We start from the raw sequence: 14,341 nt of genomic DNA on the forward strand, positions 1-14,341 counted from the left end.
ATGTCTATTGAGTCGGTGATGCCATCCAATCATCTCCTCCTCTGTCGTCCACTTCTCCTCCTGCCTTCAATATTTCCCAGCATCAGGGTCTTTTCCAGTGAGTCAGTTATTCGCACCAGGTGGCCAAAGCATTGGAGCTTCATCTTCAGCATCAGTTCTTCCAATGAATATTCAGGACTGATTTCCTTTAGGGTGGACTTTTTGGATATCCTTGCAGCCTATCTCTGCCCCACTGCTGTTATGAGTCTGTCCTACTCTTTACAGAGCCTGACCACTGCTGCTTCTGCTGGCTCCAGCCCAACTCAGCCCCATACCTTCCACGATTAGTCTGGATTACCCTTCCCAGTGGTTTTGGCTGGTATGAGCCTTCTCTGTCTCTGCTACCATGATGTCCTTCTCGAACGACTGAAGTGCCCATCCCTGAAGCTGCTACCACTGCCACTGCTCCCCTGTGGCTGCTGGAGGTACTCCACCTTGGCTACCAACCCCTGACGCTGCTGCCACTCCTGCGGTGCTGTGCTAAATTGCTTCAGCTGTGTCCCACTCTTTGTGACCCTGTGTACTGTAGCCTTCCAGGCTCCTCTGTCCATGGGATACTCCAGGCAAGGATACTGGAGTGGGTTGCCATGCCCTCTTCCAGGGTAATCTTCCTGACCCAGGGATCCATCCCCCAGCTCCTGCAGCTCCTGCATTGCAGGCAGATTCTTTACCGCTGAGCCACCTAGGAAGCCCTGCTGCCAGTCATACCTAGGTTCAATTCTGTTTCCTACTTTACCACCACCATGACCTCTTCTGTTGAAAGCATCACCGATAGGCACTATAACCTCAGTGCAAGGATGCTACGATCAGTCCCACCTCCAGTGCTAACTGGTGTCCCTACAGCTTTACTCAGGCTTCCCTGGTGGCTCAGCTGGTAAAGACTCTGCCTGTAATGCAGGAGACCTGGTTTCAATCCCTGGGTTGGGAAGATCCCCTGGAGATGGGAAAGGCTACCCACTCCAGTATTCGGGCCTGGAGGATTCCATGGACTGTATAGTCCACGGGGTTGCAAATAGTCGGACACAACTGAGCGACTTTCACATAGCTTCACACCCATGGGGTACATTGCCTTTTTAAGCATTGTGTCTATTTTGTTTTTCCTACTATAGTATGTCTTTGAGGTCTTAGCAATCTAGTTCTCTGGTTTTGTGGACTTAGCCTAAGTTCACAAGAGGATCAGAAGATGGCAAGACTTACCAGGGCTTTGGAGTCTGCCTCTGCTGCCATGCTCTGACCTACAGTACATCTTGGAATAAATTTTTTTTTTTTTAATGTAAAGAATCCATCTCTGAATCCTACTTCTAAGGTTTCCCAGGAAGCAAGAACCTTAGGCAATTGGTGTGTCTGGGCTTCTTGAAACAGATGTGCAAGGTTAGACCCCACAGTGGCTTTGGGCTTCTCCATATTATATATGTAATAGGAAAAACGGGATGAAGGTGACTTCTGAGGTATATTCCTGGGAAAAACTTGTCCAGACACAGATTCTGGCAAAGGATAATCAAGATGTGCAATGGTCTTGGGTTGGTTTCTCAGAGAAAAAGTAAGCAAAATCAAGGCCCAGCGACCCAGATTCAAAGCATTCCTTTCTCCTGGGCATTGTTTTCTTTCATTCCAAGCTCTCTGGTTGTGTAACTGTCTAAACATATTCAGACATGAAAGGGAGACACCCTAAACTACTTTCGTGGTCATGTTTGTTTATGCACCATTTTGCCCACAGAGTTGCGTCCTGCGCAGTCCTTGCCTGAGGATCCAGAATTTCCTTAAAAAAAAAAAAAAAACTTTATTACTCAAACTTCTTTCCTTTCATTTCTGAACCACAGCCTATGTACCATACATCTGTGCTCCTTTGAAACACAGCTTCAGGAGATTTGTTTCATAGAGAGGTGAAAAAGAAGTTATGTCTTGCCCAGCCTGGGCATGTGCTTCTGCAAACAGTCAGAATGCCCCTCGGGAGATGGGCATGGTGCCTTGCACAGGGAATTTTAATCTTTGTTGAGTGAATGAATTCACTTAAATTGGAAAGAAATACCATTTGTTCAGGAAGATTTGGGGACATTTGAGAACTAGCAATTTCCCCATTTCCCGTTGAATAGAATAGAAAGTTGTCTAAGAGAAGTGGGGTACATAACGAAGATTATTTAACAAGTTAGATAGAGAAAATGAGTTCAGGTATAAGAGCTTCGATGATCTGGTTTTAAAAGGTCCGGTCGCTTTCCCAGACCTTGGCCAGGTGGTCATTCCATGATCATAGCAAAGTTCAAAATAATTCCTTCTTTTGTCCCCCTCTATAGCTGTTCCATATCTCATAATTTCTCTTGATTCTTGTGATTAATTACCATTATGTTTAAAGTCAATATGCTTTACATTCAGAGTTTGGTTTCTTGGGTTCAGGCTGAGGTTCTGAATCAGAAAAATCACATATTATCAGAACTGAGGCAGAAATATTCCTCATGTCTAATTAAAATGCCAATGACTTTGTGACCTCAGGCACTGGTACCTCTTTTTCTGTTTATGAAAGAAAGTCACTAGTCTTGCTTTTAAGACACATACTTAGATCTCAAGGTTCAGATATAGTTTGTGAACCAGAGCATGTTTCCAGGTTTGGGGATAAAAGATGCCTATCAATATCTATCATTAATTCCATGAGTTTGACATGGTAAGAAATCGAATTAAGCAATTATTTTCCTTTGTGCCTCAGGCCAAAACTGACCAATGAAACTTAAGTTGATTTGAAAAATTCCTCAGAGCTATGAAAATAATGCACATTGAGGCATATTTTATTGTTTGAAAGGTCACGTTCTCAGCATAATTCCATTATTAGGTAATCTCACTGCTGGTAATTAAAGAGACCATTGAGTACTGCGCAGGTACGCACACTTCAACTTTTCATGTCAAACAACTTTAAAGAATCAGAATTCATAATATACAAGAATTTCCTGCAGAATGTTAAATAAATTAATATGGAACTTTCAAGAAAACACTGACGGTATAAAGTGAACTATCCTATTATTTCATTTGTGTGTGGTGTACAGATTTTTTTCAAACAATGTGAGGTGTAAATGAAGTTTTAAATTTGGAAAAATCACATCTGAGATCATATAACCTGGAGATCACTTGTCAGCACTTTGCACACCTTGGTGTTCTTACCTTTGTCTTCAAGCATGGTGTTATTTTCTGCCTCTGTGTTTCTTTTTTTTTTAATGTTTATTTTTTATTTTATCTGGCTGTGTCAGGCCTTAGTTGTGGCACACAGGATTTCCATTGCTTCAAGTGGAATCTTTTGTTGCATCACACAGACTCTCAACTTCAGTGTGCAAGCTCAGCACTTGCTTTGTGACATGTGAGATCTTAGTTCCCTATCCAGGGATTGAACCTGTGTCTCCTGCATTGCAAGGTGGATTCATAACCACTGGACCACCAGGGAAGTCCCTGTCTTTCATTTTCATGTGTTAACCTCTCTGTCTGACGTCGTCTCTTTAGTCTGACCCTTCTCCACACTCATTCCCCCAACTTGACAACAGTAAGTCTCATACAGTGCCCACATAACAGTCTTGAAGCCACAAGAACAGCCCTCCCTATGAAGTCTTCATCCACGGTGTGAGGTGAATCAGTCCTTCCCCACCTTCGGTTCCACTTTAACTGTCCAACCCCCTATGCTAGTTCTCTCCAGTATCATTCAGGTCTTTGAAGGCATTTTCATCTCCAATCCTTGGAATTCTTCAAGAGCCATAACTAGTCTTCATTAGCTTAGTATCCTCAGAGCAGAGCCTCTGGCTGGGCCTAACATACTGTAGGTTCTTCCTATAGACAAAAGGTTTGTGCCCCCGCTCTCGGAATTCAAATGTTGAAACCTAATCCCCAATGTGATGTGATGTTATTTGGAAGTGAGGCCTCTGGGAAATGATTAGGTTGTGAGGGTGGAGCCCTTGAATGGGATGAGTGCCCTTAGAAAAGAGACCCCAGAGAACTGCCTTGTCCCTTCCTCCCTGTGAGGACGCAGAAAACAACAGCAGTCTATGAACTAGGAAGTGAGCTCTCACCAGACAATGAGTCTGCTGACATCTTGATCTCGGCCTCCCCAGCCTCCAGAACTGTAAGAAGTAAATTTCTGTTGTTAACATACAACCCTGTCTATGGTGTTTCTATTACAGCAGCCTGAAGAGACTAAGGCATTTCTTAACACATACATGTAATTTGAAAGAATTCTGCAGCGTCCTGGGGCCCAGCTTCAATAAGCTCAGTCATTAATGAGGTGCTTTTAGGATAGAAGACGGGGGCTCTCTTTCACACCCTCAGAGTGCAGGATGGGCACATTGGAAAAAAAGGTTCTTGTTCTATTTACACAGCTGGAGGGTTCAAAGAAGTCTCCGAGCTGGAAACTGCTAGGATTCCCCTCTCTGCGTATCATTGTCATTTTTGTCCCATCCTCTCTGCATATCATTATCATTTTTGTCCCATCTGTGCCCAGGGTTTGATTTCTGAAAGTGATTTGTCTACAGCCTGACCTTCCTGAACATTTTGAGAGAAGGATCAAGAAAAGGTGTTTCTCTTACGTAATATTCTTCAGCACAATGCCTTATTTTGGAGCTTTGAAATAAGGACCCCAAAAGAAACAGGAGGTCTTTAAAAATGTGAACAGATGCCTTCTTTGCAGGGAAGAGGGTGGAGAGGGTTAAAAGAACATTCAGCTGCCTCTCCTTCTTCCTCAGGGTTCAAAGGAAGGAAAGTGCCAGCAGCTTCCTCAGTGTCTTGGGCCCAGATACCCTGTTTTAGTTTTCTCCTTATCTGTGTTCCCAAAGGTCTTCTAAGCAAATACCAGAGTAATGGTCTGAGGCCACAGCAGCTGTTGGTTTCTTCCCTCTTGACAAAAGCACTTAAACCAAAAACCCTTAGAAAAGAGAGAAATATAAACACCTCTTTTTAAATGCCTTGCAAAGTCATGTCACTTTGTTCTTTATCCTTTTTTGTACAACACAGGAATAGCTAGAGACCCATTTCCACTCAAAGCTTGCAAGAGGACGAACAAAAGCAGTTTCTTTTTTCCCACTGTGTGGCACTTTTTCAGAAAGTCAAGAACTGCTGAAGTAAGATGTCTCCCAGGGCTAGATTCCAACTAACTGTGGCACTGATTGCTGATAACTTTTGGCAATCACCAGTTCTTTCAAAAATGGGACAGAGTATCTGAAAGATCATAAAGACAAGATGACTGATCAACCAAGGCTGAAAACCTAACACCCACTTACCCCTAGGCTTCCTCAATTTTAGAATGAAAATAGTGGAGGGAAAAAAGCATTGAGAATGAAATGTTGCCAGTCTTGTGCTTGATACTTGGTAACATAAAAGTGTTAGTGTGTGTCTTGAAACTCAGATATTGATCCAGAGGTCTGGAAAATATGTGAATGACCATCATTTCCATCAAACTCTGCATGACTTGCTTTCAGAACTATCTGGAGTAGGAAAACATGAAATTTGGGCTTGGAAGATGTGTGTCTGTACTGTTGTACTGGTTATACTGTTTTCAGAACTGTGATCTTGGATAAGTCACTGTATCCATTGGCTGCATAACAGACACACTGCCTGGGACCAGGGGACTACCTGAGATATGCCCTTCTGATGGACATTGTCAGCCATCTATTTGTAACACATTTGCTAACATCCCACTGGCTCAAACCAGCTATATAGCCACACCCAGAGGAAGTGAGAGAGTATAGTAAAGTCTAGGTGGAAGATGGCATAGATAACAAAATGCATGAAGGGTTGAGGCTAAATGATGCAATGTACCATGATACTTAGTTCTCTCAGTCTCTGTTCTCTCATCTGTTAAATGGGGATAATAACGCACCATTGAAGAAGAAACAAGATGGTACTCATGACTACTCACCCCAAAGCTAGAACAAAGTCAATAGCTGATAAATGTTAGTTTCTTCCTACTCCCCTCTCCAACTTGGCAACATGGAAATTAATGCTTGCCACACCACACAGGATTATTGTGAGGTTCTAAAAAGGAAATGCAGGTGAAAGCACTTGGAAAGAATGTCAATTGGTATATAATTTTTGTATTGTGATAACTTAGAGAATGCTTCCTCTTACCAGATACAAACATAAATTCAAGCATATGGATATTAATTCACAATTGTCATTGAATTCTTTGGTTCAGCATGGAGTAAGTGGAAATTTTCTCTGTGATATGCTGTGATAGTTACACTATGCTGCTAAGTCACTTCAGTCGTGTCCGACTCTGTGCAACCCCATATACGTCAGCCCACCAGGCTCCCCCACCCCTGGGATTATAAAGCAAAGTAAATACGCGTGGCCCAAGATCAAGGGCAGGGGCAGGGGAAAGTGAAATGGGAGGGGAAAGTATGGCATGAGCTAAAGTGACACTCAGAGTGTTGCCCAAGATAGCTGGAACCCATCCAGGAGTAAGGTCTTTTCTGTGCTTTATCATCTGCAAGTACAGTTCAGTCGCTCAGTTGTGTCCGACTCTTTGTGACCCCATGGACTGCAGCACGCCAGCCTTCCCTGTCCATCACCTACTCCCGGAGCTTGCTCAAACTCATGTTCATCAAGTTGGTGATGCCATCCAACCATCTCACATCACCTGAAAGCCTCAGTCTTAATGATGAAGTTTCCCAACAAGAAGTAAGGAGTAATGGGTCATGGAGGGAAAACCCTGATGGTTGTCAGGTCACAGTCTTCTTACCTTAATAAATAAAAAACTATTTATGAAGCCAGACAGTACCATTGTGGAAAGGAGAACCCCTCCAGGACCCTAGAGTGGGCTCTTGTCTAACACCTGAAAGTTGTTTAGGGAGACACATGTGCCAATAAAGCAAGAGACTTTTTTGGGAAGGGGCACCCAGGTGGAGAGCAGGAGGGTAAGGGAACCCAGCTCTGCCATGTAGCTTGCAGTCTCAGGTTTTATGGTGATGCAGTTAGTTTCCAGGTTGTCTTTGCCCAATCATTCTGACTCAGGGTCCTTACTGGTGGTACATGCACATCATTCAGTCAGGATGGATTCCAGCGAGAAGGATTCTGGGAGATTGGTCAGACATATGGGCTAGTGTCACCTCTCTCCTTTTGACCTTTTCCGGATTCTTCCAGTTGGTGGTAGCCTCTTAGTTCCACGTTCCTTACCAGGACCTCCTGTTGCTAAGATAACTCATGCAAGGGGCTGGTGCTAGTGCTTGCCCGGCCAGAGCCAGCGGTTTCAGTCAGTGTTCCCCTTTCAATACCATCCTCAGATAATGAACCCTAAATGTGCAACTGGCTGTGGTCCCCAGAGACCACAAGGGACCATAGAAATTAACCTTGAAGATGGAGAGGGTGGGGAAGCAAGGGTCAGCATCTTAAAGCGAGAGATGGGAAACCTGAGCCTCCGACAGATACCTGTCTGAGGGCCTTTGTGACATTTCCAAGTGCTTCTGGCCTAGAGAGGTTTATTATGAAGTTCTTTCTTCTTTTTTTAATGTCAAAATAGAGAAGATGGATGGCCCAAGGGACAAATGCATTTGCTGAGAGATTCCTTAGTGCAGGAATGTTTCCTCCAAGGTCAGAAGCCCCTACCATGCAGTGGAAATTCCTTGAGCCAAGACTCTCTTTCCCTGTGATGCAAACTTAATTGATATTTTACCAGTTTCTGTATATTTGATATCCATTGACTTGTTCTTCCAAGGCTGAGTTAATCCCAGATTGTAACTCCCGCCCTTTTTGAAGCAGTAGGAACTCTTCTGGAACATGAAATAGTACATGGAGAATGCCTCAATCTAAGGAAATCTGGGGGAAGAGATGTGAATGAGTGTTCCCACTTTTGCATATTTTGGCAACATTAATCATCCTTAAGAATGTCAGGAGGTCTAATGAGCTGGTAATTATTGTCAACTGACATTGCATGTCTATTGCCCAGGTTAGAATATTTCCTAAAACCCTACCACCACCACCATCTGCCCATTCCCATCCCCCAAAGAAATCTAATGAATTTAGATATAAGAGATGGAATGGTCAGTATTTAAAGGACTTAGATATAGACAGTAAATTGACTGGTATGTTCCTTTTCACAAATAACTCATTATCTTTAATAAACACCAGACTTGTGCTTGATAAGTATCTTACACGGTAACTGACTTGACGTGGATGGCCAATGAATATTGATTGGTATCATCAACGAATAAGTGAATGAGGTACTAAAGTTAACACAATAGCCTAAAATAATGCAGTTTCAAATGCTTAATTTGCGGTCTGTAACTAATAAAAAATAGACCGTTAACTCTTTATATGTCTCCTGTTGCCGGAGGAGATGGGAAGGAACTAGTGTTCTCACTAACTGTGGCCTCACTGAGCTAAATGGAGGTCCATTGTGTGAGCAAAGTACTTAACCAAACCATCCACAAAATAGCAATAAGCACATTGCCTCCCTCATAGGGTAGTTGAGAGGGTGATGTGAGCTAATGATGAAAATCACTTAGTCCAGCATCTAGTACAAGTTAAGTGTTTAACAGCCATCACCATCTTCATCTTTACCATCACCATCAGCATCACCTCAAGATCCTAGTTTGGTCCAGGTCCTATAAATGTTTAAAGGTTTGGGTTAGTCAGGGACCTCTCAGACCACTGTGAACATGGTGAGCAAGCCCAGATTCCAGGGGCTAGAGTTATGGAGTATGAGCAACCAGAAAAGTTGCACTTTCATTATGTGGTGTGATGACACGGGAGATTCAAAATTCCTTTGTCAAGCTTCCTCCTCTGGCTCAGGAAGGCTGTCATGGTTCCAAAAACTATGCTTTGGGTTTGTCAGAAACCAACTAGCCTCAAACATATAATCAGTCTATTTTTTTAAAAACCTTGACATAGTCCCACTCTGTTGTACCACTTTAACCCTCTGAGAGATTTAGGGTCAAAGAGAGAGACAAGAAGCAGGAAGTGATTCGTTGTGGCAAAATCAAAAAAGGGCAAAGAAAAGTTTGAGAAAAGTGATTGGAATTGGTAATCCTGGTGATCCGGGTTCCAGGTGTAGGAAGGAACAAGACCAAACAGAAAGCTTCAGAAAAGAATTGTGGAAAATAAAAGGCACAAGATGGATGTACCTTGTCCAGGTTGTTGAGAAGTCAAAGAGAATGAAAGCTGGGTGGAATGGGTGATGTGTCAGAATGAGCGGAATAGCAAGCCTGTTTCAATGTCCAGCACTAGGAAGTGGGGTGGATGAGCACGCTGTCTTTAAAAAAACCAAGAGTGATTTTCTCCCTCCCCTGAATAAAGCCCTTGAGGAGATAAAAGAAGGATTTGGGAGGTGGGAATATAATTAAAGATGCAGGTGGAGGAATGGAATTCTTGTGGAACAAATTGGTTTTTAGTCGCCCCAGAAAGTGACTAACGGGTATCCCGCTAGAAGATGAGTGGAGCCATAGCGGAAGGGGAACCTCGTGGGAGGGGTGACAATCCTACAGAGAAACACAAGAACACACACAGAGGTTGATATAAAAAATGAGCTGGCAGGGGCTTTCTCCACCCCATTTCCCACTGTATCACCTGAAACTGGAATAGGTCCCCACTGATAGTAGGTACATTACAACTTTGTCAGATAGATGACTGAATACATAAAAGATTAAATAACCCCTGAATATTAGTATGCTGAATACAAAAACGTCATGTTTAAGCCAGCAACTAAAAGAACAAGGTCCAGAGACCCCCCAAAATGCCAAAGATCAAGGCAGAGTGTTGCACTCAGTATGCTGGGGTTATTGAGGATTCTTCTGGATGCTAAGACTCAAGCCAAATGACGGATATCACTGGTAGAATTAGAATGCGGTTACAATGTGCACGTGTCATGTAGCAGAGAAAGGTGAAGAGTAAAGGACTGAGACAGGAGAGGAAGCAGAGGGTGATGGTGTGGACCCTGGGAGTCTTTAGAATGTGAGTGTGTGAACTGGAAGAGAAAGCACGGGTTCATGGGGATGAAGAACACAAATGGGAGAAGAGGCTGGATGAGCGGACCCACTTCTGATGCCATTTGGGGGTCAGCATGCGGGTCACCCTATCCTGGAGATGAATCGAGAGTCAGGCATAAAAGCAGCAAGTTCTATCCAGGGACAGGGAGCGCTAGCTTTAAATTTCATTGATGAGTTCACATGTAGTATGCGCATGTCACACATACGGTGCAGAGATTTCAAATTATTTCCGCATAGAGAATTTCTCAAACATAAAAAAGTTCCCGAAAACCTCATCTTTTTCAATTTCATTATGCTCTGACCCAGGTCTTGGCAATATTTTTTCACTGTCTACTTTTTACAAGGGACCAACCAACAAGGCTGAATGAAACACTCAATCCTTGTTTATGTGGAGTCCTGGGCAGCACTCACACTTAATATTTCATGCTTAGCCCTTCAGGAACTGAGTCCATAAATCTGCTTTTGAAACTTCCTGGGAAGAGGCTCTGCCTGTACATTCATACACATCTGGCCAAACAGCAAGAAAACCCAGTTAACTATCCAGATGTTATGTCAACACTGAGCTAAAAAAAAATGGTAACCTAGAAATATCCAAGTGATGAGATTTCTTTTTTGGCTTTCTGCACACCAGCCAGAAAACCAGCTGAGTAATGGTGGCGACTAGATGCCCCGCTGTTGGGTCCATTCCTTAAAAGAGGAATGAATGAATGAATGAATAGCTCTGCAGTGCCTTGGGCTGTCAGCTCTACAGAGAGCATCTGCCAGTGGATCCTGGGAAGCAGGGGGATGCCCCGGGGAACAGCTAAGCCACCTCGCCTCCTGTCCTGGGTGAGCTGTCCCTGTGCTTTGGTGCAGATCACTTTTCTTGGCTCAAATGTGGTACCTAAGACAGGGATCATTTGTCAAGTGAGCCTGGTACACAGAGAGCTGTAGGCAGATTATGGAAAGAGAGAGGGAGGAGAGGGAGGGAGGGGAGAGAGAGCGCGGGAGAGAGAGAAAGAGCGAGGGAAGAGGGCGAGGAGAGGAGCAGGCTTCTTCAGGAACAGCGCTTTTCAGGCACCGGAGATTCAAGTTAGACAGGGTGGCAAGGCGCCTCCGGGAAGAGGGGAGTGCCCGGCGACTCCCGGCATGGCTCTTTTCTTGTGGGATGCTTGAAGACAGCGCGCAGACAGAGTAACTTGGAGGAGAGGGAAACTGGCATGAGGATTCTGCCAAAATGGAAGGGCTCCTGTCTCCGATGAGGACTAAGGTAAGGGGAGTGGATCTCCGTTTCTTTTGATTCCGCTCAAAGGTACAGGAAAGGCGGCTGAGGTGTCCTCAGGCTTCTGTAAATGGGAGGCTCCGGGAGCTTTTGTCTTGTTTCACAACTAGGCTGGCGGATGCAACTGGATCTCTCAAAGAATAGGCTCGCCTCAAAGGCAGTGCGATCCTGGGAAGGGGAAAGCAGGGGGTGGAGAGAACCATCTGTCAGTGCGGACAATGGGAATCTTAGTGAATGAGTTCTCCTCTCGGGTGATTAGACAGCCATATTTTAGCAGGATTTCCAATCACTCTTCTTCGGAGGCTGTGCAGCCCTCAGAGCTGCTCGTTGCAGGAAGTACCAATTTCTGCACTGCTGTTAAGCAGAAAGAGTAACATGTTTGAAAGGAGAGCATGCCCAGCTCTCACTCAAAATATGCTCTTGCCTCTTGCTCTTCTCTAGAGCGAGAGGGCCAGGGAATCCTCAATGGAAAGTAGGTTAATGCATTCTGGAAGCCAGCGTGTTCTCAGGGAACTGGCAGAACCGCGGAAAAGAGTCCAGTGCACTGGACTAGCCTGATGTCTAGAACTCAGTCCTCTAACATTTAGAGGCGCTTGTAAGAAACAGCTCACCCTCTCCCGGAGGCTCTGGGAACTTGCTCTCCGGGTTAGAGTTTGCTTTTTTGCTTGAAAAAGGGATGCCGTGAAGATGGGGCATTAAAAGCTCAGATGAGGAGTATATTTGATATCTGCTATATCCACATGTAACTCGAAATGGGTGCACCAAAAGTTCTACCTTGTGCTAGAAATACTACCTTTTCTAAAAAAAAATCGTGGGGAAATTATCTCCATAACCACCCAGAAGAGTTAAAGTCAAAAGATTATGGCTTTGATTTGATTTTCACCTCTTTGATCCTCTATTTAGTGATTCCAAGACAAATAGACTCTTTTGTCATGGAATTATTTTTCCCCTTGCTTGTTAATGAGCATGACCACAGTGTTTTAAGAGAATATTAGAACTAGAGTCTTACGCATGACAGCTTCCATCCTCGCGGAGAATTCCCCATCTTCCTCTCTCAGTCCCAGTCGTGTGACAGTCATTCATTAGACGGACTGCCCCAAGTGAATTTGTTACCAAAGGTTCTAATCTCAGCCCCTGGGCTGACTGGCTGATTGATCTCCTGCAAGACCTCTTCTGTGACCCATTTGCTCTCTTGAAGCATTAGCTGGCATCGTTATGGTTGCAGGCAGCATACCTCAATTCAAGGTGCTGCGGAAACAGCAGATATCTCTTCCTATGTTGTGTACCACTGCAAAGAGAGTGGCAAATGGCAGTGGGTTCCTGTGTCTCTTTATTGACAGAGTGCGGTGTGAATGCTTTAGGGAACGGCATGGAAATCTGTATGCCGAGCTTCCGAAATTGCTGCCACTGGCACTCTCTCTTGTGCACAGTCAGGCTTCCATCAGAGCAATGAATCTGTGCTCATAACCTTAACGCGAGTACAACTCTCTTAGACTTGGACGGGAGTTCCCCATGCAAATGAGTCAAGACCTAAGCACAGTGGCGGAGGCATAAATCACACTTTGGGCCAATTAGAATGGCATGCTCTTGCAGGGGGAGATATGAATGTCAGTGGGTCAGACTACTCATATATTATGTTTATCAGTTTAATTCACATCAGAGCTTTTTCCTTAACCATTATATCACCCAGTGAAACTATGGAGTAGGGGGTGGTCCCGCTAGAGTTCAAACATAGTCTCTACATAGCAAGTGGACTCATTCAGACCCACTAATTTTTAGCTTTCGTGAGATTTGTGTGTGTGTGAATTAAACTGCTTCTGTGAATTCTTTTTAACTCTCTTTCTGATGCTGGAAATCAATATATCCATATTGAAGATTCAAATCACATTGAATTTGGTACCTTCCAGTATCATCCTGACTCAGGGGACAAGACCTGACTGTGCAGGAGTCAAAAGGAGATCCCTTTGATGGGTCTCAGCTTTGGTTCCTTAATTGCTCTGTCCCATGTTGTTGAAATTACCCTGTGAATTGTAAAAATCTATCCAAAGATGTAGATCAGTGGCAGTGGGTTGCTGTTCTTAAACTTTGATCCACACTGTGTCTCATTAAGTCTATTCTGGAATATTTTCCCCCTTTCATAAGTATTTAGCTGGAAGTTTCTGACTTCAGAGTATCATAATAGGTTGAACAAAGAAAGCCTCCTAGCGCTGAATTTTGGTGTGTTATGGTTACTTAATAACTTACTGACAGTTTAAAGCAAGTGTTGAGGTAAATTGGACATCATGCACTAATTTCATTACGCTGTGTAATAGACTTAACCAGTGTAAATCATGGGTGCTTAATGCATTTTTATCTTGGGATTTGCATAATTGACACATAAATATGCATGAGGTTAACTGGAAATGGCAAAAGGAGGTGGGCAAAATGTTCATGAGTGTTCAAATAAGGCATTTGCAAGGAGGGCACCTGAGCACTGCATCTCCTGGGTGGTGGCCACACGAGACATACCTGGAAACAGACAGGGCAGCAGCTGGCCTCCTACGTCACAGTCAGTGTGCTGTCAGTGACGCAGTGGCTCACTGAAGTTTTTGGCTTGTGGCTGCATTCACTTGAGTACGCTACTTACTCTTCCTTTTATATATAATGCAATCTCAGAGCATCTGCAGGCTGATGGATAGACTTGTGACTGGTCTCCTGGCAGGCCACGACACAGGCCTCAGGATGCTAACCATAACAAATGATGTTTGCAGAGACTAGGAGTTGGGGGGAGGAAAAGAGAGGCACTGATTGAGTCATTTCTCCTAGGAGGGTCCAGGAAAGAATTTTATAATTAATCTTCTTTGTGCACTTTTAAAATGTGTCCTTTTTTAATTCGATTTCTAATCCCCCAACTTCCATAATTCTCTTTAATCCTCTGTGCACTGCCTCCAGTGAATGAGGCTGGCAGAAAAATTCCTCTCATTTTCCGCTTCTTGTTATTCCTGCTTGCCAGTGCCTGCTGTAAAATTTGCAGGAGGAGAAGAAAGGGGAGGGAAGGGGAGAGGATGGAGGGAAGGGAAGATGGCTTGGTTAAAAGTTCACCTTTTGTTTTTTCCTT

General features: G+C 44.0%; 1 protein-coding gene across 1 annotated transcript in view; it reads left to right on the forward strand.

The window, feature by feature from the left end:
- The first annotated feature begins 10,975 nt into the window (after window positions 1–10,975).
- The window catches only part of FRMD4A (FERM domain containing 4A), a 521,947-nt gene continuing 518,581 nt past the window's right edge, over window positions 10,976–14,341 (forward strand). Inside the window, exon 1 of the mRNA XM_086334274.1 lies at window positions 10,976–11,232. Within this exon, the coding sequence (XP_086190400.1) occupies window positions 11,200–11,232 (33 nt within the window). The 5' untranslated portion in view covers window positions 10,976–11,199. The remainder of the gene's footprint in view (window positions 11,233–14,341) is intronic.

This window comes from Bos grunniens, chromosome 13 (genome assembly GCF_055505025.1).
Source record: "Bos grunniens cultivar Pamir isolate PY7600 chromosome 13, Bosgru_T2T1.0, whole genome shotgun sequence".
Taxonomy (NCBI): domain Eukaryota; kingdom Metazoa; phylum Chordata; class Mammalia; order Artiodactyla; family Bovidae; genus Bos; species Bos grunniens.